Source organism: Phocoena sinus, chromosome 1 (assembly GCF_008692025.1).
Source record: "Phocoena sinus isolate mPhoSin1 chromosome 1, mPhoSin1.pri, whole genome shotgun sequence".
Classification (NCBI taxonomy): domain Eukaryota; kingdom Metazoa; phylum Chordata; class Mammalia; order Artiodactyla; family Phocoenidae; genus Phocoena; species Phocoena sinus.
The window spans coordinates 99369512-99397486 of NC_045763.1; the positions used below are offsets into that span (position 1 = coordinate 99369512).

At 40.8% G+C, this 27975-nt stretch overlaps 2 protein-coding genes across 2 annotated transcripts; one reads left to right on the forward strand and one right to left on the reverse strand.

Moving 5' to 3' along the window:
* Nucleotides 1-792: 792 nt before the first annotated feature.
* On the reverse strand, nt 793-9244 carry WDR77 (WD repeat domain 77). The gene is made up of 10 exons (XM_032632352.1): nt 8926-9244; nt 8479-8664; nt 7554-7695; nt 7226-7275; nt 4767-4837; nt 4576-4630; nt 4041-4112; nt 3331-3439; nt 2721-2789; nt 793-2137 (listed from the first exon to the last, which is right to left on the reverse strand). Exons 1-10 carry the CDS (start codon nt 9038-9040, stop codon nt 1978-1980), a joined length of 1029 nt encoding a protein of 342 aa, XP_032488243.1. The 5' UTR covers nt 9041-9244; the 3' UTR covers nt 793-1977.
* On the forward strand, nt 8791-23449 carry ATP5PB (ATP synthase peripheral stalk-membrane subunit b). Its single transcript, XM_032632365.1, has 8 exons — nt 8791-8810; nt 9363-9458; nt 9736-9772; nt 13388-13533; nt 16301-16464; nt 16853-16978; nt 21795-21974; nt 23036-23449. Exons 2-8 carry the CDS (start codon nt 9419-9421, stop codon nt 23111-23113), a joined length of 771 nt encoding a protein of 256 aa, XP_032488256.1. The 5' UTR covers nt 8791-8810; nt 9363-9418; the 3' UTR covers nt 23114-23449.
* The last annotated feature ends 4526 nt before the right edge of the window (nt 23450-27975 follow it).

The window sequence follows — 27975 nt, forward strand, 5'->3', positions numbered from 1 at the left end:
AGCCCATTTCCACCTGTGGTCAGCAAATCTGTGCTCACTCTACTGAAACTACTCCCAAGTCAATGGCCTAGTAAACAGCACTGCATGTGATACTACATTTCTGATTATTTTGAGGTCACCTTCTATTTTGAACCATCTTTTTTTTTCTCACTGTTATAGACACATTCAATCACAATTGTGAGGGTCATTCCTACTGTGACTTCGATTACATTTGCAAATGTCTTGGTGATGATCATGAATAGATGTGAATTACTTGCATCAGCACAGATCTATCTGAATCTAAACTAATATTTTTTACATTAAGTAACATGGTTCTTCAAACTCTAGGTTTTCCTTCGCTGATGTCATTTTAACCACCTTGACACATTATATTCATTTCCTTGGACTCTTATCTCTTTCAATGACTCTTCTCTCCACCATTCTTCAGTCCATGAGGAACATGCCCATGAAAATTTAATTCCTACCCACCTCACCCTCTACCTCACTTTCTCTAAGTGATCACAAATTTTAAGCTTTTACTGCTGGGAAGAACTTAAGTGTTTCTACCAACACATCCTATTACCTCCCAAGAAGTTACACTTACGAACAGTGAGGGCTTCAATTCCATCTCCCCTCAAACCCGACAGTTAGATCATATGACAACAAATTCCCATGTCTTTACTCCAGGGTAATTGTGAGAACAGAGCTCACGCTCACCAAGGGTGAAACACAGAAGTTTTACTTACAAATACTTTGCCCATGAAACTGCCCCAGTTTCATAATATTTTAGCTAAACGAAACTTGCAAAACACAAAGGACATAATTGATTTAATTTAGTTTCAATACAATCAGTAATTGATCCATAACTTCTAAGTGGCAGTAGCCACCAACCAAGTAACCAAATATTTACCTTAAGTTCCAGCTAGCTACTCTGGGGGGCTGGGGAAGCACACAAAAAAGTAACAGGCTATAAGAGATACCCTGATGACTCACGTAAGTAGCATGTCTAACGGCACATGACATACACGCTTCAAAAGACAAGCCAACAATGAATCAACTTTTTATTTCACTGACCGGTACTTCCGATTCTTTCTCTGATGCCGTATTCAAAATTTTCAGAGTCCCCCAAAATAGCATTTAGGCTTCCTATATCCAGAAACAGGGGCCCAGAGGCAAAAAAGGTCAGGCCCCAGACTGTTTTCAGGTGGGAAAGTGGCAGACATTCCTATGCAAGTCTGTGTCAGTTTTTAACTGAAATGCCTTTAAGCTCTCCATCCTGAAACTCTTCTATGGCATCTATGACAGAAATACACTCATCTCTCATATACACAACTCCATGGGGGTCGGGGGTGGGGTGGGGGCATTACACAGGTACCAGCCAAACTTCTTATTAAGCCAGAAACTGGACTTCCGGCTCAGTTTAATAACAAGGGATGCGCAAAACTGTGGTGAGTGTCCTGGCTCTTCCTCAAGGTGAGCTGGGCTGGATGTGAATGGAAGCACTGCCCATGACAAAGGTGAATTTAAGCTCTATAAAAAAATAAAATTGCTCCTATCTCTATGAGCTGCTTCCAAGAATCCAGGGATGCCCACATCCCATACCTCATACAGACATGGCCAAAATTCCTCATGCAAAGCTACATGGGAAGCATAAAATCTTTTGTTAACTTTGGGGCGGGTGCAGGGCGGGGGGGGGGGAATGGGGATTGGGCCTTGGGAAAGATGCGGGATGGATTTTTTATTCCCCCCATAACAAAAACTATTTACCCACATACACACTCAGATACATACATATCCATGTTCAAGGAAGTTTTTCTTCCCTGGCTACAGGACCCCAGAATCCAGCCTACCCCAGGCTGAGAGACAATGCCTATTAACTGCACAGATCTGGTGTACCAACATACTGTAAAAGGCTCCTGTGTTGTCTCACCAACTGAGAGGGAAGGGGCAAAGGGAGTGGATACTCATTGGGGATTTGCTTTTTGTCTGAAATCCAATCTACTCAGCAACACTCTTAGGTCCAGGCTCTGGGAGAGGTTCTGTGGGCACGATATGGTGGATGACCTGATGGTCCCAGCCCACCGTGGTAAGAAGGGAGTGATTGAGCGGGGACCAAGTGGCATCTCTCACAAAGTCTCTGTGGGCTCGGCTTCTAAACCTACAAGAGAACAAAGAAAAGTGTGGGCATAGTAAGAGACAGAGGAAAAAGCAGAAATGGAAAGAAGAGACCCAACACACCCAGGGCACACTTCACCATATATGGCCTAGTCACTAGCATAGTGGTGTAGCTAACCACAGAAGACTTCATCATCCAGTCTAGGACCCTATATTCATAGAAGAAATGATAGCTAGACCAAGGGTGGTGATATGAGCCAGTATCAGACAGCATCTCATGGCAAAGAAGGAAGTACAATCAGATCTTCTGTCTGGTACCTTTCCCCCTATAGCAGGTTGCATTTCCTACATGAGGTTCTTTGTGTGAAAAGGGTAGACCGTCTCTTTCTGGGAGTCAGTCGGGATGTCAGGATCAGAAATCACACCCACCACCACATTCCTCCTCTACCAGGGACAGAGCTGGTTGTGAGTCCGCCCCCAGAACAGGGAGACAGTCAGCAGTCGGCCTGCTTCCATCACCAAGTCTCCTTGAAAGAGACAACCCAGTTTTCCAAAGAGAAAAAGGACCCAGCCACGTGTTGCTCCCCTCCCTGATTCCTGATCACAGGGCTCCACGGCACACTTACACCTCAGAAAGGCCTGAGTCCAGCACAGCAAGGGAGCAGTCTTCACTGACAGAGGCCAGGAAGGGAGCACTAGGAGAGAAGGAGGGGGTTGGCAGACATAAAGCCCATGGTTCTCAAGACAAAACCTGACTGGGTAGTCCCCAAAGCCCACCTAAAATGATCAGAGAAGGTGGCTTGATCCCCACTTTGGGTTAAGGCCTGGCTACCACTCAAGTCTAGGTACAAGTTCCAAGGAAAGATGAGGAAAATGGAACAAAGTCAGGGTTGACAGCCATCCTGGCAACTAACCATCCCATCTAGTCCCTCCCTGTAGCTTCAGTGATGATCCAGAAACACAGGCTTTCCAACCACACAGCCCTACAAGCCCACAGTATTAATCATCTTGGGTGTCGAGCAGGAACAAGACCATATTTTAGCCATTTGCAGTCAGAGACCATACAACCCCAAAAATGGACTACAGTCTTAAGAGATCTTTCACATTCCAAAACCTCAGCTATAACAGTGCCTGCTTTAAGGAGATACCCAATCAGCTAATGCTACGTCAACGCAAGCATCCCCCCTCATTCTTCCTATTCATACCCACCAGGCCCTTGATGACAAAGAACAGTACCTGTGCGGGGAGAACACCAGCCCAGTGACACACTGGGAGTGCACAGCTGAGCTGAGGGCACAGCTTGCACTCTTGGTGTCCACAAGGGAGACAGTTCCATTCTCATCACCTGAAGGAAAGAGGGAGTACATCACAGAGGTTACGAGCATGGGCTGTGGACTCAGCCAGATCTGGATTTGAATGCTAGGTCCTCCATCCTGAACAAGTTAACCACCCTAAGCATTACAGAGAAACATTACAGAGCAAGGGGAGAAACTGAGCATCAGCTTCCTCTTTGGTAAAGTAGGAATAACTAGTCATTTGGGGGTTCTGGAAATTAAATTAATGGATGACGTAATTGTTATCGCAAACTATGTCACCATACACACAGCCATATCACCATGTTAATGCAACTGTCCCTGCTAGACAACAATATTCCCCATGTAGCAATCCACTTGCTTTGCGGCCCACTGACTTCTAGCCATGAATACAAGAGCCACAGCAAAGAGTCAGGAATCAAATCTACGAGGGCAAGAATCACCATGTTCTCCAAAGCTAAACTAAAACCACTTTTGGGTCACCCCACCTCCCTGCACCCCCATTAATATAATTCACCTTGCGCCCAAGCGTGCTGACGAGACTGAGCAGCCAGAGTCTCGAATTATGGGGTCAGCTCTCTGGCTCATCCTCCCCTTCCCAGAGTCAACACACAGTTCGACATGCTGCCTTACCAAAGACAAAGACTTCACTCTGCTGAGGATGCCAAGCCAGGGAGGCGGGAAGGTAGCCAGAGGCACTGCAGCCTGCAAAGGGAGGAAGAGGGGTCTGGAACGAGACTCCGAGCCCAGCTCTGAGCCGAAGCTTCCCAGGTGAAGTCACTCGCCATCCCAGGAGCACCTTTATTCAGTGTCCCAAGCCCTGCTAAGGCAGTCCTGTCCTCACCCTTGACCCTCACAACCTACATCTACCCATCAGCCTCCTGCCCTTTCCAGACGTGAATCACGGGCAAGTTTCAAAACAAAGCGTGAAGATAACAGCCCTGACCCCTTTGTTCGCCCATCCAGGAAATGTAAGGGACCCACCCAGTAACTAGCCCTTCCTCTTGGGACCCACTGCACACAATGTGCCTCAGTGGGAAAGAAAGCAATTGTGTCATTTGTGTCAGTGACTGGGCATCTGGCAGTTTTGCCTCTGACTCTGGCCAAGGAAAGCCTCTTCCAGGTGGGTTCCTAGTATCACTCTCCCACCACTGGCTCTCAGACTCACCCATCTGTGATGCTGGCTTGGGACAGCGGGTATCCCACAGTAAAATCCTATTGTCCTGAAAGAAGGGACAGAAAAAGGGCTTCACAATCCAAAGAAGAAGCTGCTGGCCAGAAGCCCTCCACACTAGACTTAGGTCTAAAGGGTCTGAGTGTGGTTTGGATGTGGGAAGGAAAAAAGAGATTATATCTCACCTCACCACATGAAAGAAACACAGAATCCTTGTGGGGAGAGGCAGCAACACAGGTGACCTGCCCAGAGTGAGCTGTAAAGGAGACAGAACAAGAAATAAGACAGAGAAGATGCAGGCATTACAATCAAGCAGCCCAGACACTATGAAGGGGTAGGAGGGAGGGTGTGAGAAATAGGCCTAGTCTCACGATGCAAATTAACAAATTCTGTGAGATTTTTGGATTAGACGAAACCTAAGAGGAAATGTTGATATCATTACGAAAACTCAAAAGGCTTGGAGAAAAATGAATCACTAAAGACATGGAAGATAAGTTAAATGCTGAATAAGAACAGGAGAGGAATTTACAGTAAAGACATCCTAGAATAGCAGTAGCACACATGCCTCCAGGTAGCATACAAAGACTTCTGAGGGAGTTCTGGACACTGAGAGTTTTAAGGGAATTTCTCTAATGTTCTTCTTCCATATTGAACTGAGAAGCTGCCTATAATCTGCCAGTGCTGACCTCTACTCTCACAGTCACCCTTCTCCCATGGGTAGAAGAAATACACACCTCTCACCCACCCCAAACCTTACCATGATGCTCAGGAGTATAAAAACCTAAGGAATAAAACAAAAGGGGCTTTTCCTGAGACAAAGAAAGAGCACTTGTGTAAAATTCTGTGAAGGAGGCTGGCCTTTCTCAGCCACACCACAAACACAAGTGTGGTTCTGTCACTGATCTCTTCTCTTTAGTAATGAAAATTTTGAAACATATGACAGGTGGTTGTCATAAGGACATCCATAAGCTTATCTGAATTTAAAAATAAAGTCAGACTTTTTCTGACTGAAAGTTAAGTCCCACTTGGCCAACTGGCTTAACAGTGCATATGGTTTTTGGCAGTTAGGTTATTTGGTAGATGTTTTACATAAATTAAATGAGCTTAATCTGCAAATCCAAAATTTTGACAAACATATTATAAAAGTGTACAATAAATGACATGGCCAGATATAACTTTCTTTGCAACTAGTTAAATTTAAATTAGATACTAATTTGAAAATGTGTGAGAGGGTACACTTTTTCAAAATTCTTTTAGGGCTACATGCTAAAATTGTTAAAGGTCTCCGCTAAATGTTAATTACAGGCTGTGGAAACCACCTTCTCCAAAGTGACTTAACCAGACTTTCTGAGATAGTCTGAATGTGGCTCTGCCCTGAGACAGAAGTGTGGACTCAAACTACCTTCCATAGAATCCATGGAAAGCCAACACGAGGAAAAGGAATGTATTGCTCACTTGAGAAAAGCAAAGCTTTGGGACAAACACCATGGGGGAGTACAAAAGATGAAAAAAAAAATATGTGGTTCCTCTGCCCTCAAGGAATTTGGAATCAGTGGGGGGAATAAGAATAAACACAAAGAACTAATTAAAAAGGCTGAAAGGAACAAGTGCTGAAAAAGAGTTATTTAGCATTGACCGGAAAAACACATCGTAAGTCTAGGAAACAAAAGGCAAGTACAGTAGACTTTGAGCACTGACATTTTAACATTATTGTCTAACTATCTGCAAGCGACCATGAAGCTCCAGGAGATATATGAGTTTATGATTTTGCTTCGCTCATATCTGAATCACGCACTTTGAAGTTAGAACTGGCAGAGAAAGGCACTTAGTCACTGGGGGAACCAGTGATCACCCATATCTACATCTCTTAGCCACACACACATTAACGCTCTATACATTATCTTCATTAAGATTTGGTATCTTCATGAGGAATGGCTCCCAAAATAAAGTCAACTGCTAGTGCTGCTAATGAAAGTGAGCAGAAAAAGGAACATTAATAGAAAGTGATGGTTCTCACCAAAAAAATGAGACTTTATAGAGGTGAATATGCAAAAGTTCAAGATTCACAAGTATCAGGGTTTATACTTGGAGAATGCCAAAGATCTACCGTGATCGGGTTTAGATAGCATGGTATGCTTGAAGGAGTGACAGGAAAAAGGCTTGAATGCCAGGACATGAACATGAGATTGTAACCTGCAAGCCACAAGAAACCAATGAAAGACTAAAGATTACAGGAAGAACAATGAGATGAGTGCCACCGTCTGTAATAAGATAAAGCCTGAAAGTAAATGGGAGCATAAGAAATGGAACAGAAGGTCACTGACGAAATGGAAAAAGACTCCAAAGAACTTGGGGACCAACTGATAGTGGGAAACAGGAGGAGTGGAAGAGGACTGGGATTTTCAGCCTCAGGTGACCAAGAAGGTGGTGAGGCTGTCAATAAAAAAAAAAAAAATAGGGAAATTATGAAAAGGGCTAGAATCGACATTGGAGCCTGACCGTAGTTTTGGAAGAAATACACTACCAGGTAGGAGAGCAAAGAATTGATATCACTAACATGCAAGCAAAGTTCAAAGACCCCAAAGGGGAGAATAAAAACAAAACAGCCAAGGCCAGGACTGAAAAGGAAAGAACATGCACTCACCTCGGTATGAGTTCAGAATCATCTGCTGAGCAAGGTCCCAAACTTTGATGCTAAGAAGCAAAAGGAAACAGAGGCTTAATTTGACCTACACTACCTACATAAAAACGTGTGTTCAAGTAAGAACGCCCTATGTCTTTGCCTACTGGACTTCTGGTACAGCCTACTTTTACCATGGATTGCAAAAACCTCTAAGAAAACCTTATAGGCATGTCATAATTAGTCACTGGGTTCTTATAATGAGCCCAAAACATAATTTAATGAGGCTAATATGATGCTAAAGACACCCAAAGGAGGCCCAGAAACAGGAGCGATGAGAGGAGGGACCCACCAGAAGTCTTTGCTACCACTGACAGCTTGCATGCCAGAGCTTAGGACACTGACTGTAGACACAATGTCATCGTGCTCATACTTGCAGAACTTGCTGACAATTAGTGTCTCATTCTCATCCAGCTCCCACAATTCAACAGCACCTGTTGGGGGTGGGGAGTAGGGTGAGGGAAACAAGCTTGGATTATGCCAAGACAGAAATTCTCTTCTAGGATTCTAAGCTCTCAGGAGACAAGGAGGAAATCTCCCCAGTGATCTGAGCAGCACACAGGCCGTATGGTTAAATATTCCCAGTTATTTGGACACTAAAGTATTTGTTGAACAATTTGAATAAATGTCTTAGAGTCATAAAAATATGTTGAATAACATAAAAATATGTTGTACAGTGACTAAGTATAGAAAATCATCAGATAGCTGCCCTGAATATAGAGTGTTCAAGCTCAATCGCCAGAGAGGCTCAATCTTTAATGTCCCACACTTATCCTTCCATGCAATGCCTGCCAACGTCCATATTCTGATTTCTTTTTTTTTTAATGTCAAAGCCTCCATTGCTGAGACTGACATTCAAGGCAAAGAAAGCCGAATAAAGGCATTTAAGAACAAAATGGGAAGAAATGGAAAGAGCACAGATTGGCCTCGGCATCATCTTTAAGATCAAGATTATCCTTGGTTTGGGGTTGTGGATACAGAGAAGAAAAATAGTTCCAATTAATTTCTTAATTTTGTTATGGATTATACTACGAATTTCCACCAAACAATTTAGAATCTTGGGGAAGGTATTTCCTACCTACACAGTTACTCTCCTTCGGGACCAACACCCTCAAGCTCCCCCAAGCACTGAGTATGGGATTTTAAAAATTGAGCACAGCCCGACCTATACCCATGGCATCCATCCCACCTGTAAGGTTCAGGAGAAAGTGACTCACCTGAATCGGAAGCCACTAGGATACCTCTGTCCCCTACCCAAGTGAGGTCAGCCACTCCGGCCTCCGTCTGGACTCCAGCGGAGCAGAAACCTTCGTTGGGGGCGGCACAAGGGTCCTTGAAAAGCCAGAGGGAGCCAGCCCAGCAGCGGCCACTCAGGCTAGAAGCCCCGAGCAGAAGCGCCCCATCTAAGGGAGATACAAGCTGTCAGCGCGTGAGGAGTGGAAGGGCTAATCTCCCTGGTGACCGCCCAGCAGCCAGCTGGCCGGGTCTGGATCGGAGCCCAGGAACGCCGAGCACGGCTGGGGACTGAGCTCAGCGACGCGAGGCAAGGGTGAGGATGGCATGCGGGGTAAGCGGGGGGCTGGGGGAAGGCTGGAAGGTTTAGTCCCGGGAACGGGCATTCGGGGTGGGGTGAGGGAACTCCCAGACCCAGGACCTAGGCTCACCCGACCGGTACCGCGCAGCCTCCAATTGCCGCTCCATACAGGCTGGTGCATTAGGAGGAAGGTTCCACTCCCGGGCCTCCGGGGGCACTAGCGGGGGCGGGGTTTCCTTCCGCATCTCCACGATTCCAACTCCAACCTAGACCCAAACTGGACGCCCGCCGGAGACTCAGCTCCGCGAGCCACCACGTGGCCCCGCTATAGGCCTCCGCCCCTCTGGCCAGGCTACAGCCTCTCTACATCTCGCGAGAATTGCTTCTACGATTCCATTCCGCTTTCCAGCGAGCAACGTCTTGCCGCGGGCTCTCAGTCCCCTGTGCTTCTTATCGCAAAAAAAAAAAAAAAAAAAAAAAAAAAAAAAGACCGGAAGTTGATGAAAAGGGCACGATGTTCTCTTCTCGCGAGACTTGTGAGCGACCATCTTGTTTTTGCCCCGACAGAGTCTCCTGTAGCGGTCACTGGGGCGCGAAGACTGTTGTGTGGACGCTCTTTGAAAATGCTGTCCCGGGTGGTACTTTCTGCCGCCACCGCAGCAGGTGAGAGGTACAGACCCTAGTCCAGGCTAGCAGAGTGATTGCAAACCAGCGCGTCTAGGGTTACTTGGAGCGGGTGGGAGGAAAGGGGATGAAAGGCGCGGCGGGATTTGGGCCTGCGTGAAGAGTTGATTAGTGCCGCTCAGAAGGAGAGTGTGGGGGTCTCGGGGGATAGGAATGGGGGACGCATGGCCTTAGTGATTGGGCTCCGCGGGGACCGAGGAAGGGGCAAACCAGATTTCACGGTGACCTTGCTAACCTGTGCCTTGTGTATTTCTAGCTCCCTCTCTGAAGAACGCAGCCCTCCTCGGTCCAGGGTAAGTGTAAGGGGTGTAATACTCCCTTTTGTCCTTGTTTTATCACCTATTTCACTTCTGGGTAATCTGTTCTTAGCTTTGGGCCGGTAATTACCTTTCTTTAGGTTATTTTGGAACGCTTCAAGTCTCATTCAAACATGTGTGCTCCTGTTACTGCCTGGAACACCGTTGTGTCACTTAATGTGTTCTAACTAAACTAGAAACTGGTTTTGGTGTCCCCTAAGCCCCGCCCCTCTCCCTTGTGACCTTCAGCTAGGCACAGCTGCGGCATCCCTAGTCGGGGTTACTAGATTGCATACCCTAGGACAGGTTTTGTTAAATAAAACAATGAAGCATATTGTTTTTAATCTGCCTCCCAGATTCCAACTTTTACTGTCAGGTCAGAGAAATTATTCGTCGTTTCAGTAGGTATTTATCTTGCCACGCACATAACCGAACATAAAAAAATGAGTAAGGTTAAGTACCTGCCTTCGTGGACCTCACTCACAGTCTACCAGAGGAGGCAGCTATAAAGTGGTATTTTACAGTGAGGATTCCAAAGCTGAAAGAGGGTACACCGGGCTCCTCCACTTACAAGTGGGACCTTACTGTGGGACCTTAATTTCCCCTTCTGCCAAATAGAATAGTACATTACGGATTGTGAAAATTAAGAGAATTAATTCCTGGGAACCCTAAAAACAGTGCTTGGTACATAGTATGTGCTTAGTAAATATTAGAAGGTGTTACTGATATTTCATAAAATGTCAGTTTTCTTTGGGATTTCTCTTTTTACTTCCAGACTTAGTCCTAAATCTTGAAAAATTTGATAACAATCCTGTAGCTTGAAAAAGTGGCTTTGGTTATCTGTAATTTTTGTATAAGCAATAAAATGAGGCTATAATTGGCTGCTTCCAACTTCTCAGAGAAGAAAGACTCCATATAGACAAGTAAATAATTGTAATATAGATAATATATACAAAATGCAAAGAACATCCTTGATTTCTCTTTCACATTTCATGTCTAATGCATTAGTAAGGCTCATTCTCCAGATGATATCCAGACTCTGACCACTTCTTCCACTACTACTGCTACTGGAGTGTGAACCACCATCACGTTTCACCTAGGCTATTTCAGTTGTCTCCTAACTAGTCTCCTTGAATCTATATTCTTGTCCCATTACAGGCCATCCTCACAATAGCCACAGGGATTCTGTCAGTCCCCCCACCCTTCCCCTACAGAGCCCTCTAGAGCTGCCCATCCCACTTGAAATCAAATCCAAACTTACCTTAACACAGAAAGTTCAACATGAGTTGACCCCATCCTACCTCTTGATTTACCTTCTTACATTCTCTTTTAAGCTCATTCTCTAGCCTTACTGGCCTTCTTGCTATTCCTCTGAAAACTGCCAAGCTTATTGTTGCCTCAGGATCTTTGTACTTGCTCTTCTCTCTTTTCCCCAGGTCATTGGCTCAAATGTCATCTGATCTACCAAAAAAGCCTTTCCCTCACTCCATTGCTCCTTAGCCCCTTCCTTCACCTATTTTTTTTCATGGCACTTAAACTGTCTGAAATTGTGTATGGACCTATACACTCACACTTCCCAAACCCCCGCTAGAATGTCAGAGGCTGGGACTTTGTCTGCTTATTGTTATACTCCCGGTACCTAATATAAGCAGAAAGTCAGTAAATGTTTTGTTGAGTGAGTAATTGTCAACTCAAGATTGGAAGGCCTTTATAAAGGATATACTCAAGATGTTCTGAAGGCTGGTTGGTCTTGGCAGTCATACCAGGCAGAAGGAGCAACATGAGGTTTTTTTTTTTTTTTGGTTTTTGAAAGCTGTAAGTAGTTCCATATGGCTGGAGAGTAGGAGAATGAAGGAAGATGAGGATATAAAATTTGACAGGTGCTGAATCACGTATGCTGTATTAAGTAGTTTGTTTTCTGTGGGCAGGAGAGAGCCTGTTGAAGAGTTTTAAAGTCAAATTTGCATTTTAAAAACTTACAAAGCAGCAGGGAGGGGGCTAGGTTCAAGGGGTATTTGAGGAAGAGCCAAGAGAACAGATTTGGGGTTACTTACTTGTTTAGGCAGGAGTAGATGAGGGCTTGAAGTGAGACAGCCAGTTAGGGAGAGGATTTGTGTTCCCCTAAAGCAAGTTCTTTAGTGCTATGATTTAAGTCAGTGGTTCTCAACCTGGGGTAGTTTTGCCCTCCAAGGGACTTTTGGCAATGTCTGGAGACATTTTTGGTTGTCACCACTGGGTAGGAGGGGGGATGCTACTGGCATCTGGTGTACAAAGGCCACAGGGATCCTCCTAATTACTCTAAGTGCACAGAACAGCCTTCCACAGCAAAGAGTTGTCAGTAGTGCTGAGGTTTAGAAACCCTGATTAAAATGAAAGAATCTTGAGCATGATTCTCAGATTTCAAAAGTTGGTGAGGTAACTCAATACATCGGGAAGCAGAAATAATATTCAAAAGACAGGCAGTGAACAATAATCAATGAAATAGTGTAAACTCTTACATTGCAAGGAGATAAGAGAGAGGGGAGGTGAGGGACAAAAACATACTTAGAATTTGAAGGGGATTTAGCTCGACAGCCGATATGAAAAGGCTAGAGGATTTTATTTCATCAGAATCCTATGTACCAGTATGCTGTAACTGCTACAGATACAATCTTAGGCTACTTTAAAGAGAAGAATAGTTCGCAGATCCATGATAATAGTACGGTGGTTCAAGCCCAGTGATGGCAATAGCAAGTTCTCAATATGTATTGATATTTGTAGGGTGAATGAATTAGTCAAGCTATATTTCAGTTCAGTATTATGTTCAGTTCTGTATACTTCATTTTTGTAAACAAAACCAGTTTGCTGCTTGTGGACAGTCAGGATTGTGAAGGAACTGAGATGTTTAACCCAGATACATGAGTGTTAATTTACATAGAAGAATAATATTAGAACCAATGGATAGAGGTTTCAAGGATGTATGTAGCAGTTCAATTCAAAGGATGATTATAGTTAGAGCTATCCAACACTGAAAAAGCATGTTTCACTTAGTGGTTATTTAGCACCCCAATACAGAGAATATTCAAAAAAGTCAAAGTTCTTGCCATCAGGGAGCTCACAACACAGTGGACATGTAATAGCTAACCACTTACATAAAACTTTACCATATGCCAAGCACTATTCTATATACTTTACATTTATTAACTCAGTTAATCCTCACAGCAACTCTCTAAGGTCATATTCTTTGTTCCTACTTTACTTTAGAGAAATCAGAGACTACAAAAGCATATATTAAAATTTGAACCCAGATAGCCTCGCTGCAGAGTCTATGTTCTTACATAATTCATTGCTAGTAATAGACATATAAAGTGCTAGACAGATGACCCGTGAGACTTAACAGAAGGGATTCTAGTATTGGGTAGAAGGTTACATACAGCTTTAAGTAAGTTGTTTCCCCTTATCACACAGCTAATTATGGGACCCTAACCTTCCTGTTCTTGGTCTGTTCTGTTCCCATTAAGACAGTGGGAAACAGCCTCAATCCTCACCCCTATTTGTTCTTTTCTACAGTTGTTCATACATTGTGTTCTCTTTAAAGAATAGGCTTTAAATTTGTGTAATTCCTACCTGTAGGGTATTGCAGGCAACAAGGATCTTTCACAAAGGGCAGCCAAGTCTTGCCCCTGTACCACCTCTTCCTGAATATGGAGGAAAAGTTCGTTTTGGGCTGATCCCTGAGGAATTTTTCCAGTTCCTTTATCCTAAAACTGGTGTAACAGGTGAGCATTTGCCCAATGTTTGATAGTATGTTTAGATGGTATGGTTTATGTTAATCTAGCGTTTTAGTGGTCTCTTAACCTCTTCCACATGTACCAGAAAAATCAAGTCAGTTGTTTTTAAAGTAAAGTGTGGAAGTGATTCAATATAAGAATTGATTTGGTTGCTTTAACTTGTCTTTGGAATAAATTCGTTTGGGATTTTAACTTGATTTTATAACATTGTCTCCATTTCTTGTTACACCAAATTTATTGACTGCCTGCTGTATGCTAGGCACTGTTCTAGGCATACAGTGGTGAACTAAAGTGCCTGCCATCATGAAACATACATTCTTTTGTAGGATAGACAATAAGGAAATGAGTAACTGGGGAATTCCCTGGCGGTCCAGTGGTTAGGACTCGGTGCTTTCACTGCAGGGGCCCGGCTTCCATCCCTGGTCAAGGAACTAAGATCCTGCAAGCCGCACAGAGCGGCCAAAAAAACCAAAATTGAGTAACTGTATAATACATTTTCAGGTAATGATAGAAAGAGCTATGGATTAAAATAAAGCCAGGTAAGGCAATAGAGACTCTGTGTTGTATGTATAATTACGAAAAAAGAGCTGGACCATATTTATCAGGGTTTTTTTTCCCTTTTAAAAAGGCATAGGGACTTCCCTGGTGCCGCAGTTGTTAAGAATCCGCCTGCCAATGCAAGGGACACAGGTTCAAGCCCTAGTCCGGGAAGATCCCACATGCCACGGAGCAACTAAACCCATGCGCCACAACTATTGAGCCTGCGCTCTGAAGCCTGCACACCTAGAGCCCCTGCTCCGCAACAAGAGAAGCCACCGCAGTGAGAAGCCTGCGTGCCGCAACTAGAGAAAGCCCGCGCACAGCAACGAAGACCCAACGCAGCCAAATAAATAAATAATTTTATTTAAAATAAATAAATAAAAAGGCATAAACTGTACTGAAACCTCACATTTTTATAATACGATATGCTTTCACTTTATTTAATCCATACAACAGTTCTATGAAGACTTTCTCTTTTTTTTTTTTTGCGGTATGCGGGCCTCTCACTGTTGTGGCCTCTCCCATTGCAGAGCACAGGCTCTGGACGCACAGGCTTAGCAGCCATGGCTCACGGGCCCAGCCGCTCCACGGCATGTGGGATCTTCCCGGACTGGGGCACGAACCCGTGTCCCCTGCATCGGCAGGCGGACCCTCAACCACTGCGCCACCAGGGAAGCCCGAGACTTTCTTTTTTTTTAATAAATTTATTTATTTATTTTTGGCTGCATTGGGTCTTCGTTACTGCTTGCAGGCTTTCTCTAGTTGTGGTGAGCAGGGGCTACTCCTTGTTGCGGTGTGCCAGCTTCTCACTGTGGCGGCTTCTCTTGTTGCGGAGCACGGGCTCTAGGCACACAGGCTCAGTAGTTGTGGCTCGCGGGCTCTAGAGCGCAAGCCCAGTAGTTGTGGCGCACGGGCTTAGTTGTTCCGCGGCATGTGGGATCTTCCCGGACCAGGGCTCGAACCAGTGTCCCCTGCGTTGGCAGGTGGATTCTCAACCACTGTGCCACCAGGGAAGCCCTATGAAGACATTTTTATTACCCAGAACTAGAAAACAAAGAATTTGCTGAGATTTATTCTCTCTTTAGTGACTGAGTTGGACTTAAACACAGGTTCTACAGTTAAGTTTAGTGTTCTTTCTACTACATGCACTGCCTCTCTTGCTGTACCCAAATATTGCTATGACCATGAAACATTGAAAACCAAAGTTTTTTTTTTTTTCATCTCTCCAGGGAGTGGCCTAAGGTAGCATTTCTGTAACTAAAATTGCAAGAAACATTAATTTCCTCAGACCTCCATAGCTGATAAAAATGCTACATATGATAGGCCTTTCTTATCAATTCACATTTAAAATTTATACATTGAAGGCAAATTTTTTTAAAAAATGAACTGTTGAAACTTTGTACGGGAAACTGGGTAAAATACATTTGAGAATGTAACCCTTTTATTCTCATAGTACATCCTAACATCCTTTGGTACGTGTATTGCTCAAAAACATTGTAAACTGCTTCCCCAAAGACCTGCTTTGACCTTACCTAGCATCTAATGAGGCATAGAGGAAAATCCTAAAGAAATGTACCTTATGGTTTGTGTCCTTTCAGAATTCATGGCCTGGTTAAAGAAAAGGATGGCTATATTTGAAGCATTATAATAAGACACTACAGGAGTTGAGCATCCTGTTATTTAGTTCTTTTACATACATGCTTCATAGTTGTATCTGTTTTGTTTGTTTATTTCCAGTGTCAGGTTCCTATTCAGTAAATAGGCAAGAGTGGATAAATTTTATTCTGACCAATGTCCCCACTCAATAAATAGTATATTTTGCTGCCCAGATTACTTCTGGAAGTAACCTGGCATCTTTATAAAATACTTCCTGTTTGTTGAGCAATTGTACCAGATACTTAATATACATTATTTCTCAATTTCATCAACCCTATGAGGAAGGTACTATTCCCATATTACAGTTAAGGAAACTAAGCTCAGAGATCATCTGTTGTATTGCTCAGTGTTTTATAAGTTGCAGCGTCAGATTTCCATGGGTCCAGATCCTCGTTCTTGCAACCCTACCATACTGGTTCTCATCTAGTGTTCCGTCTTTGAATCTGATTATTTAAAATCATTATTAACTTTGTCTTCAACTAATTAAATATGGAAGTATCTCTGTCTTCCCCTTTTAGACATAGCATATCCATCATAAAATAACTTTTTCTTCTTTTAGGACCCTACGTGCTCGGAACTGGGCTTATCTTATATTTACTCTCCAAAGAAATATATGTGATAACTGCAGAGACCTTCTCTGCCATTTCAGCAATAGGGGTGCTTATCTATTTAGTTAAAAAATATGGTGCCTCTATTGGTGAATTTGCTGATAAACTCAATGAGGTAAGAACCATAAACCTTATTTCCCATTTTAGACCGTAGTCGTCGTGTCAAAGCCATCAAGTGATGTTTTTGGTATGAATGATAGGGGCAGAGCATATAGAAATGAATCTAATTATAATGATTTCAGTTATAAGTGTTAATGTTATTACTAACTTGAGATCAAGTTTTAAAAATCTACCAAACTTTCTCCAGCTTTTCCATAGTTTTGTTCATTCAACAAGATACTGCATAGCTATTTTTGGCAACTCTTTTCAAGGATTTGTATAGTTCTCCCTATGTGTGGGTGTTTTCACAAATGAGGGGTATGACTTCGAGGAAGCATAAAATGAAACTTTTTTATTACCCTTGGTACTTTCACTGATCTTTGTTGTGAATATCATAATTGCAGCAAAAAATTGCCGAACTGGAAGAAGTGAAACAGGCTTCCATCAAACAAATCCAAGATGCAATTGATCTGGAGAAGTCACATCAGGCACTGGTTCAAAAGCGCCATTACCTTTTTGATGTCCAGAGGGTAGGTTTCAGAACTTTCTAAGGCAAGTGAAGTTACTCATTTGTGTGCATTTAACACAAAAAATTAGAATCTTATGAGGAATAGTTGGATAAGTTGAGCATATTTTGTTTAGAAAAGAGAATATTTGGGTGGGGGTCTAAATAGCAGTTACAGCTATTAACTATACAGTGGACCTATCAAGTAGAAAAATAACTAGAATTATACTCTAAAACTAGAAAGAGTAAAAAGTATAAAAGGACACATTTTGAATCCACACAGAGGGAAAATAATTCATTAAGTTATAGCAGATTAAAAAATGGCATTCACTGTAAAATACAGTAGGTGAAATGTATGCTGTGCATTTCATACATGCTCGCTATAAGAAAGTCTTACTTAACATACTTGCTATAAGAAAATCTGATACCTTACATTCCAAATTCACAAAGCAGATTCTGATGGCCGGAGAGCTTTTTACTATGATCAAAGCATAATTAGATTCTAAAATATTTAGTTTCTAAAACAACTTTAGGAACGTGTTCAAGCATTTTGTTGTTATTTACTTTGAGCCCAGTACTTTTTGCCTGATATTTAAAGTGAGATGAGCTTATATTGAAATTTTATGTATAGAAACACCTATGAAATGAAAAATTAGGTGCTAAGGTAAAATAAGTATCTGAAATATTAAGGGTTTGGGCCAGTATTTCCTAGTGTAGTCTCGGTACCATGTGCATCAGTCATCTTTGATGCAAATATTTGGACCCATTCCAAGACTTGTGAGATTAGAACCTCTGTTAGGAGCTATCCAAGAGTCTATATTTTTTTAAAATAGGATCCTGAGAGATTCTTAAGCACATAAATGTTTGAAATCCTCGGAAATTTTTAAAATATCTTTCCGTGCAGATTTAGGTTACAATCTAAATGCTTCCTGCCTCATAGAAACTATGTATGCACAAACAAAATCTGGCTTTTGAAGATGTAGCTTTTTTACAAGATTCCAATGATAGTCATTAAAATTTTTATTTATGAAATATTTAATAGGTATATTTTATATGTGGACACTGGTCAAGGCAAGGTGCTGGGAATACAGCAGAGAGCAAAACAAAGTCTGCCTTCCTGGCGTCTCTCTCCTAGCCAGGGGTTGAGAGAAGGACAGGAGAAAAATAATTAAGCAGATGTGAATGTCAACGGGTATGAAGTACATGTAGAATAATGAACTTATGTTAAAGGAAAAGAGATTTTAGAAGGAGGGAGTTACTGTTTTTATTGGGCAGGCTAGAAAGGCTTCTAATGTGATATTTGAATAGAGACCTGTCAAAGTGATGGTTCAGGCTGTGTGGATTTCTGAGGAAATAGTATTCCAGGCAGAGGAAAGAACAATTGCAAGGGCCCTAATCCTGGAAGCTTGCTTGGTATAGACAAGGAAAAGTAAGGAAGCCACTGTAGCTGAAGTGGAATGAGTGAGGAGGAAGGTAAAAGGAAGCAAGGCAGAGAGTGGCCAAGGGCTAGGTCATGTAAAGTCTTATAGGCTTCTATGAGAACTTTGACTTGTACTCGGAATGAGAGAGAAAGTCATTGAATCTTTTAGGCAGAGGAGTGATACGATCTTGCTCGTGTTTTGAAGGGCGACTCTGATTGCCTTGTTGAAAGTAGCCTTCAATCTTGTATGCATTGGTTCGAAATGCCAGTGAGTTAGCCAAATAGAGTTGTTAGGTAGACCATTAGATATATGAGTCTGGAATCACTGGGGAGAATTCCAGACTGGAGATGAGGGAATCGTGAGCTTACAAGAGGCACAGCTGTAAGACTGGAACATGAAGGAAAATAACTGGAGGAAACAAGGATTATTTTAATTTGTAGTTGCCCTACTTATGGTCAAGTAGTAAGGGTCTAAGAGTTTGGCATAGGATTTAGCAACATGGACGTTGGTGACCTTGGTAAGGGCTATTTGAGTAAGTTGAAGGAAAAAAAAATGGAAGAAAAGAAATTGGAGTCAGTATAGATCACTGTCAAAATTGTGAAGGAGTTTTACTGTATTGGGCAAAGAAATCAGTAGCTCAGAAGGTAGGATGTAGTAATCAAGAGAGATTTTTTAAAAGATGGAAAGTATAACTACATGTTAGCATCTGATAGAAGTTAGTAGAGAGAGAAAAATTGATGCAAGAAAGGGGTGGGGGTAGGGAGGAATTTGCTGGAGCAATGTCCTTCAGTAGGCCAGAGAGTTTAGAATACACAGGTGGAAGGGTTGGCTTCAAGAGCAGAGACAGTTTAGCCATAGTTAAAGAAAGGAAGGCAAAGTATGTGAGTATGGGTCCAGGTAGATTGGTTTATATGGTGGTAGAAGTTTGTGAAGTTCTTTGTTTCCTTTTTCTCAGTGAAATAGGAAGGTAGGTCATTTGTTGAAAAGGAAAGTAGTCAAGGAGATATACTAGAGATTTCAGGAGAAAGAAGAACAGGAGAGTGAATGGACTAAAAAAAAAAAAAATGTACCTAGAAGTATTAAGGGCCTACTTGAGATTAATATCTCAAGGCTTTATATAAAACAGGCAGACCTATAAGGATTCTCATTACAGACTAGAAGATGACAATATACCTGTCACCATTACTAATTCAATGTTATTCTGGCAGTAGTAGCTGATATTAGAGAAAAAGAAATAAGAAGTACAAAAATTAGAAAACATAAAGTTATCCTTACTTATAGATTACCTGATTATATACCTCGGAAAGCTGAGAGAATCAACATAACTCTTAAAACCATAAGCAAATTCAGTAAGGTATCTGGGTACAAAATTAATATCTAATAAACAAAATCAGTAGCCTTCTGTATATAAATATCAGTTAGAAAATATAAGAGAAAAAGGTAAACCATTTAGGAAGACATACCTAGGAGTAACTTAACTAGAAATATACAGTCTTTTTACTTTGAAAAATGTGAAATGCTTGTGAGGTATAAGGTTCTAAGAACCTAGACTCAATAATATAAGGATATCAAATTTTCCCTACTTTAATCTCTAAATTTTACACATTCCTAGAAAGAAAATACTAATAGACTAGGAGTAGGGAGTGTTGGGACTTGAACAAATTGATTATTACTACAAAAAGTAAAAAATATTCAGGAGTATTCTGAAAAAGAGAAGTAGTGAACAGTCCAACCAAATATTAAAGCAAAAAGAGAAGTAGTGAACAGTCCAACCAAATATTAAAGCTCAAAATTGTAAAGGAACTTTAAATAAATAGCTTGGCACACTACATGAATAGAAAGTCAGATTGGCACAGCACTTGAGAGAGAGGGTCTAGAGATAGACCTAAACTCATAAGGTAGTTTAGATCGGTGACATTTTCATCTTAGAGGGGAAAGACAGACGGGTATCTTTGTAGGTACAGAGTTGTTTTCCTACTTTTTGCCTTATACCAAAACAAATTTAAGATGAATTAAAGATCTTTAGATAAGAAATGAAACCATAAAAGTAGAAAAAGAGAACATGAAAAACAATACAATACCCTTGGAACGGCAAAGCCTTTCTAATAAAGACAACAAAATGCAGAAACTTGTGTGGTGACGTATGTTAACTAGACCCATTGTGGTGATCATTTCACAATATATACAAATACCGAATCATTGTGTTTGTATGCCTGAAATTAATGTAATATTGTATGTCAGTTATACTTCAATTTTTAAAAATCCAGGAACTATAAGAGGAAAAATTAAGTTGATCTCATTAAAAATTTAAGTTTTACATGTAGAAGTTACCATAAACAAAGTTAAGAGACAAACTAGGAAGAACACATGCATTCCATATGACACAAAAGGGTAGTTACCTTAGGATAGACCAACATCCCAGTAGAAAACTAGGTGTAGGACATGCACAATTTATAAAAATGTAAGTAAATGTAAATGGCTTCTAAATATGTAAATTTTCTCCTTAGATAATGACAATTAAATTGATATTTTTTTCTGCTTATCAGAATAGTCGAGAGTAAAATGTTTTATAAACACCATTGGCCAGGGTTTAGAGTAACAAGCATTTGTGTTGCTGGTGAGAGTATGAAGCAGTACAACTTTTCTGTGGAATTGGACAGTGTTAATCACAAGTTAAAATGGATCTTTAAGAGCCTGGGCTTTGTAGCCTGACTCCTTGTAGTCAGGTCTTGGCTTCACAGTTCATTTGCTCTATAACCTTGGACAAATTCCTTAGCCTCTGCCTCTGTTTCTTCCTCACTGTAAAATGAGTATAATAATAGTAACTATCCCATGGTGTGATTTTAAGATTTAATTGAATTGACACACAGTGTTTAGAACATAGTAGGTACTCAACAGTTATTAGCTATTATTTGACCCAGCAAGTATCCACACATAAGTGCAAAGACACATACAATATACGCAGCAGCATTATTTGTTAAAGAATTGGAAGCAACCTAATCTATTAATAGAGCTTAAATAAATTATGGATTATGAGACACCAAAATAGTAGAATCCAATGTAACTTTTAAAATCAAGGTGGGTCTTTGTGTCATAATCAGTAAAAGTGATGTTTGTGTGTGTACATATACCTATGTTTTGTTTATTAAATATTTCTGGGAGAGAATACAAGAAATAGAGGAAGATGGTAGCCTATGGAGGGGCTGGAGGAGACTTATTTTTTACTGCATATACTTTTAAATATATTTTTACTATATGCTGTTAGAATTTTTCTACCACATGCGTTACCTATTCATATTAAACAAATGAATTTTGCATAAAATACAGGTAATGATGGGTATTCTAATGGGCAGAATCCTCAGAATGGAAGTGATCCTTTTACTGTGCAAACAGTTTTCATCACTTCTTAATTTTCTTCAGAATAACATTGCCATGGCTTTGGAAGTTGCTTACCGGGAACGACTGCATAGAGTATACAAAGAGGTAAAGAATCGCCTGGACTATCACATCTCTGTGCAGAATATGACACGTCAGAAGGAACAAGAGCACATGATAAACTGGGTGGAGAAGAACGTGGTACAGAGCATCTCTGTGCAGCAGGTACATGATGTTTTGAAGCTTCTGGAGTTGTACTGATATCTCTGACAGGATAAAAATAGCTGGTAAGGAGTCTTTAGCCTAGAGACATTGGGGTGGTCCTGGTTCACTTTTCTGGTTAGTGGTAACCTAGAAGATGCTGTACAACTGCCTTGGTAGGTTGCCTCCCTCAAAGTTTGGCTTCCAAAGAGTCTCTCACCTCATGGACCAAGAAGAGTGGAAAGATGGTTGAGAACACTCGTTGAACAGACGTATGTTCAAGTTCCAACATTTGGGAAATATTAAGCAACATATTCCATTTCTCTGTAAAACAGAGGCTGGACAAGTCTACTTCTGAGCCTCTACCATTTTCTGAATAATTCCATGATTTCCATTCCATGCCATTTCCTCTTGCCAGCCACTTAATTGATTGGTCTTGAACAGAAATGTTTTCTATTTTTTACCTAAATGTGATTTCCTTTTTAAATTGTATGTTCTTTATTTACTTTTGACTTTATTTCTTCTTTCCTAGATTTATAGTATACTTAGGCATTTCTGATCATTTTCTGCATAACCATGCAGGACTAGAAAAACAGGGTCTGTCAACATTTAATGCCTTGGGTTTTTTAAAATAAACTGTCTTTTACATAAAAGTGTTATACTTATTTAAGAACCTTGAAAAGACAAAAGTATACAAAAGAGACTAAAAGTTATTTTTATTCTTTCTTAACATTTCTCTATTACTAATGTTTGTTAGGTTGGTCTTTTTCAAGCAGCTGTTAGCTGTAAAACCTAACATCAGTGGCACATGGTTACAGGAGTATCTAGCTTCAACCTCTAAACAGGTTTCACTCATGAAAGCTATGAGCCAGGGGACTTTAAATTCCCTCCATTTGCTTAAAATAAATTTTGCATCTCCCCCATGTTAAATAATTAAAGAATTTTTTGTAGTCTGTCATATTAAGCCAGTAATCCATCTTGAGATTCCGAGGAACCTCTTATAGGAGGTATCCTTTAGAATTACAGTGTTTATACCCTTCCATGATTTGAAAAGTTCTAACCAGCTTTCTCTTTCCTTATCACAGGAGAAGGAGACAATTGCCAAGTGCATTGCAGATCTAAAGCTGCTTGCAAAGAAGGCTCAAGCACAGCCAGCTCTGTAAATGCATCTGTCCCAATTGAGACAGCTAGAAACAGTTGACTGACTAAATGGAAACTAGTCTATGTGACAAAATCTTTCTGTATTGCTCTATACTGAAGTTAGTTTCCCTTTCCTAAAAATGAAAAGTTTGAGTTTCATATAATGAGAGAAAACAATCTATTGGCCAGTAAGATGTTTCTCTCATCCTTCTTGCTCTGCATTTTCAGTTGTTCCATGATCACTTTTGAATAAGCAGTTTGCTTTGAATAAAGTTTGGTACCTGACTAAAAATTGTCAAGTTAGAGTTTAAATTTGAATTAATTCAGCCATCTTACAATAAAGTGACCGTTGAAACAAAGTTTTTCAAGATGCATAATTTTCTGAAATGTTATTTCAACATTTATTATATGGGTAAAAATTAAAGATGTCATTGAGCTGATAATATTGTTTATAAAACTTAGTGGTAAGCTATTTCTTGCTGACAGGTTATGGAGAATTTAAAACTTTTCAGTATTCTTAAAATAACTAAAGGAAATCTTGTATATCAAATTATATCATTGACTTCATTTTCATTTTAGTAGTATGTCAACAGAAAATATTATGGACTCAATGTGTCATAAAATCACTCTGAAGAATCCAGCAGATAGTTAGAAGATTCTGCCCTTCCATTGGTTTGTCTATATTTAATTCTCCCATAGTTGTATAAGGATTTACTTGTAAACAGATGGATAACTTACATAATAGGAAATATTTGAAAATACGTACCATATGGATAATTGCCATTTTCATTGACTTCCTAAGGTTTTAATGATATAACAATCATTTAAGTCAGTATTTATTTATTGATTGATGGCTAATGTATTCATCTTATATAGAAATCAGACTGATATTATTAAGATGTTACTTAAGGGAGATTTTGATAGGGTCAGCAGAGGTGTTCCAAATTATTCATTAAACAAAGAATTGCTGTGCTAAGCACAATCCTGCACTGGTCATACAGAGATAAAAAGTTCCTACCTCAGGGAGTTAAATATCTCCTGGAAAGGCAGTAAGAATATGTGATACAGTACAGATTTTAGGTGTTTTGAGAGTGAAATGACAAGCACCATTTTAGGTAGTCTCAATAACCTCATCAGTTTCCTTGTACATAACTGTATCAGTCAGCATTCAGTCAGAGAAGCAGAGCTACTAGGATATATGTTTATAGGTAAGGGATTTGACTGTGCTGTCGTGGGAGCTGGTTAAGCAATCTCTGTAAGCTCTTAATCTTTGCTTCTGATGAAGGAGCTTGACGTGCATGGAGCAGGCATTTAAGAAGGGAAGGTGGATGTGAAATGGGAGAGGGTAGGAACAAGTGGAAATCACAAGCACGGACTGAAACCCTTGTCAGTTTTTATTACCTCAGATCTTCATGGTATGATTGTCCTGCAAAACGCCAAGCCTTTCCTCACACACCTGGTCCAAAGGTTAGAGAAGCTGAAGGATGACCCAGGGAAGGGTTGGGAAGTTATAGGCCCAGCTACAATTGGTGAGTTAACAGATTAGCACCAGTACGTATAAGCCACAAAGTTGCTTCTTTGCATTCGCAAAGGCAGCTAGGCTAGGCCTGAGGCTGTCAAAAGTCCTCTGGCCAGTCACTTCATAATGAGAACAGTTTCATCTGGGTCTCCTCATAAGGCTATCAGATCCAAGCAGGGACTGACAGTGTGCCCCATGGTCCCCAGAACCAGGGAGCCAGATGAATGACATCTTGTACTCACAGCAACACTTACATGTTTGTATGGATAGCCAACACGATGCTCTGACACCTGGACTTTACTGTTGCAGCCAGCTGTAGAGCATATGCTGCTCCTTTTGGACAAGGATGTGCTGGAGGAGTTTGTTTACCTGTGCCCAAGGAGCGTGGTATCACAACCCAAAGTGAAGCCAGTCAGGAATGAAAAGGAGGTAATAAGCTGAGCAGGTTTCCTAGAGGCGAAACTCCAGACTACAGCCCCAAATCTCAACCTTCAGAATACCAGAAATTCATTTCTATGTGGTGGATGTGGTGTGGTATGTACAAATTGGCTGCATGGTAATTGGTTGTGCAGTCTCAAGAGTATCACAGTTAATTTTTAAATGTATGGTATGAAAAAGTTCAATTGTTTGAAGTATTTTTGTATTAGCAAAAGAAATGGATTACATTTGTCAATGATAAAAGGGAAATGTTGGGTTCTTTTGTCATAAATTTTGTAATGACCGTAAAAATAATTTCTAATCCATGATAACTAATAAGAATCTGAAGATCATTCCATCAAGTGGTCAATTACCTAATTCACTGGCTATTCTTAGCATCATTCATGGTGGAATAACCAGATATCTTTCCTGATCTGCTGAAATACGAAGTAGACAGTATCACCTGTGATGTAATCTAGCCAGACGTATTTAACCTGAATCTCTCAGGACTTAAGATGTAAATTCCAGTTTCCAGGAAATGCAGGAGATAGAGGGACATTATAAATGACACCAGGGGAAGTAATTAAATTAGGGATTATGCTTCCATTTATTGGGTCATAGTGTTTTTCATTAAAATTTTTAATGTTCTCTGTTATGGTCCTGTACCTTTTTTTGTAAGATTTATTCTAAAGACTTTCTATTCTTTATTAAGATTATAAAACGTACCTGGCTTAAAAGTAAATTTTCTGTTTGTTGGAGTAAGAAAATTAAGATTCTGATTCCTGCAACTTTGTTGCTGAGGTTAAATGCAATTAAGATGCAAAATCCTGTAACATTTGCTTCCAGTAATGGTGGACTAGGTAATTCAGACCAGCTCTCCTACTGAAGAAATTTTTCGCATCTGGGTGAAATATAAAACATATCTTAAAAATATTAAAGCACCGGAGGGCCCTAGAGATTGTCATACTGAGTGAAGTAAGTTAGACAAAGACAAATATATGATACCGCTTATATGTGGAATTTAAAAAATGGTACAACTGAACCTATTTACAAAACAGAAATAAAGTCACAGATGCAGAAAACAAACATGGTTACCCAGGGGGAAAGTGTGGGGGAGGGGGGGATAAATTGGGAGGTTGGGATTGACATACACGCACTACTATATATAAAATAGATAACTAATAAGAACCTACTATATAGCATGGGGAACTCTACTCAATACTTTGTAATGGCCTATATGAGAAAAGAACCTAAAACGAGTGCCTATATGTATATGTATAACTGATTCACTGCTGTACACCTGAAGCTAAAAACACTGTAAATCAACTATACTCCAATAAAAATTTTAAAAAAAATCTCTACCTAACCTAGAAGTTTTGTAATTTTAGCTCCTACAGGTAAGGATATGTTACATAATTTGTAGATGGTGTGAAATAAAGAGTTTAAGACTTTTTTGTTTTTCATATGAATTCCCAATTGTTTCAGCACAGTCTACTAAAAAGATTATCTTCCCCCCCCAAAAAAAATAGAATGAAATAAAATAGATAATAAGAACATACTGTATAGCACAGGGAACTCTACTCACTTCTCCATAATGACCTATATGGGAATAGAATCTAAAAAAGAGGGGACATATGTATATGTATAACTGATTCACTTTGCTGTACAGCAGAAACTAACAACATTGAGAATCATCTATACTCCAATAAAAATTAAAAAATGTTAAACCACCAAGAGATCATGAGAAATCATCAGATCAAGAACTGAGAGACAGTGGAAATTCAGAGAGGTGAGGTTAGCCCTCAGGACCATTTTTGTCCTGGGAGCATTTGCCCATCTGAAAAAGATGGCTAAGACACTTAGTCATGTTTTTGGTCGCTTCACAGGGCTAGAGGAACAAAAGATGGAGTCCAGGACCCATCAAGAATAGAGACCCTAGTAAACCACCACTGCCTACCACCACCACTACCATTCGCACAGTCAGCTGCACTCTAGGAATAAAGAAGAAGACAGAAATAACCAGCCCTTGGGAGTCCCCTGGTGGCCTAGAGGTTAGGATTCCGGGCTTTCACTGCTGTGGCGTGGGTTCAACCCCTGGTTGGGAAACTGAGATCCTGCAAGCTGTGGGGCGTGGCCAAAAATAAATAAATAACCAGTCCTTAATGAACAGTGTCCTGCTGTGAACAGATGACCCAGTAAAAACTCAAGCCCCGAACTTGGATTAAGGTGATCACAGATTGCTGGTGCCCCCAGGTGGCTGGCAAAAGCAATAGAAGAAGCCTTGTTTGGAGGAAGATAACATGATTCTAGACTTGCACTCCGATCACTACATTACATTGTGTTAAGACTCCATCTTAGCAGGCTGGAGAGAGACTCTCCTGCTGGCCTTGAAGAATCAAACTGCCAGGTTGTGAACTGCCTGTGGACAGGACCACATGGCAGGGAACTGCAGGCAGCTTCTAGGACCTGAAGACACACTCTAGCTGACAACCAGGGCCCTCAGTTATACAGCTGAAAGAAAATTTATTTGTCCAGCAAATAGGGGAAGTGGATTTTCCCCAGTCAAGCCTCTGATGAAACCAAGGCCCAGCTAATACCTGGACTGTAGCCTGGTGAGGCCCTGAAACAGAAAACCCTGTTAAGCTGTGTCCCAGCCTCTAACCCACAGAAACTGTGAGAAAAGAAATGTGTACTGTTTTAACCATCTACGCTTGTGATAATTTGTTATACTGCGATAGAAAACTGATACAGCAAGGATCGCTACCATTTCCATGCAGCATGATTTTTCCTGATTCACCCACTGTGGGTTCCTTTTCAGGGGGTCCAATCCAATTTCCCACTTTGGTGCAGGCTTTAGACTTGGTTTCCTGACCTCATACAAGGTCTTCAGACCCAATCTTCAGGTCACCAAAAATTGGTGGCTATTCCCAGAGCAAACCTTAGCTTCAG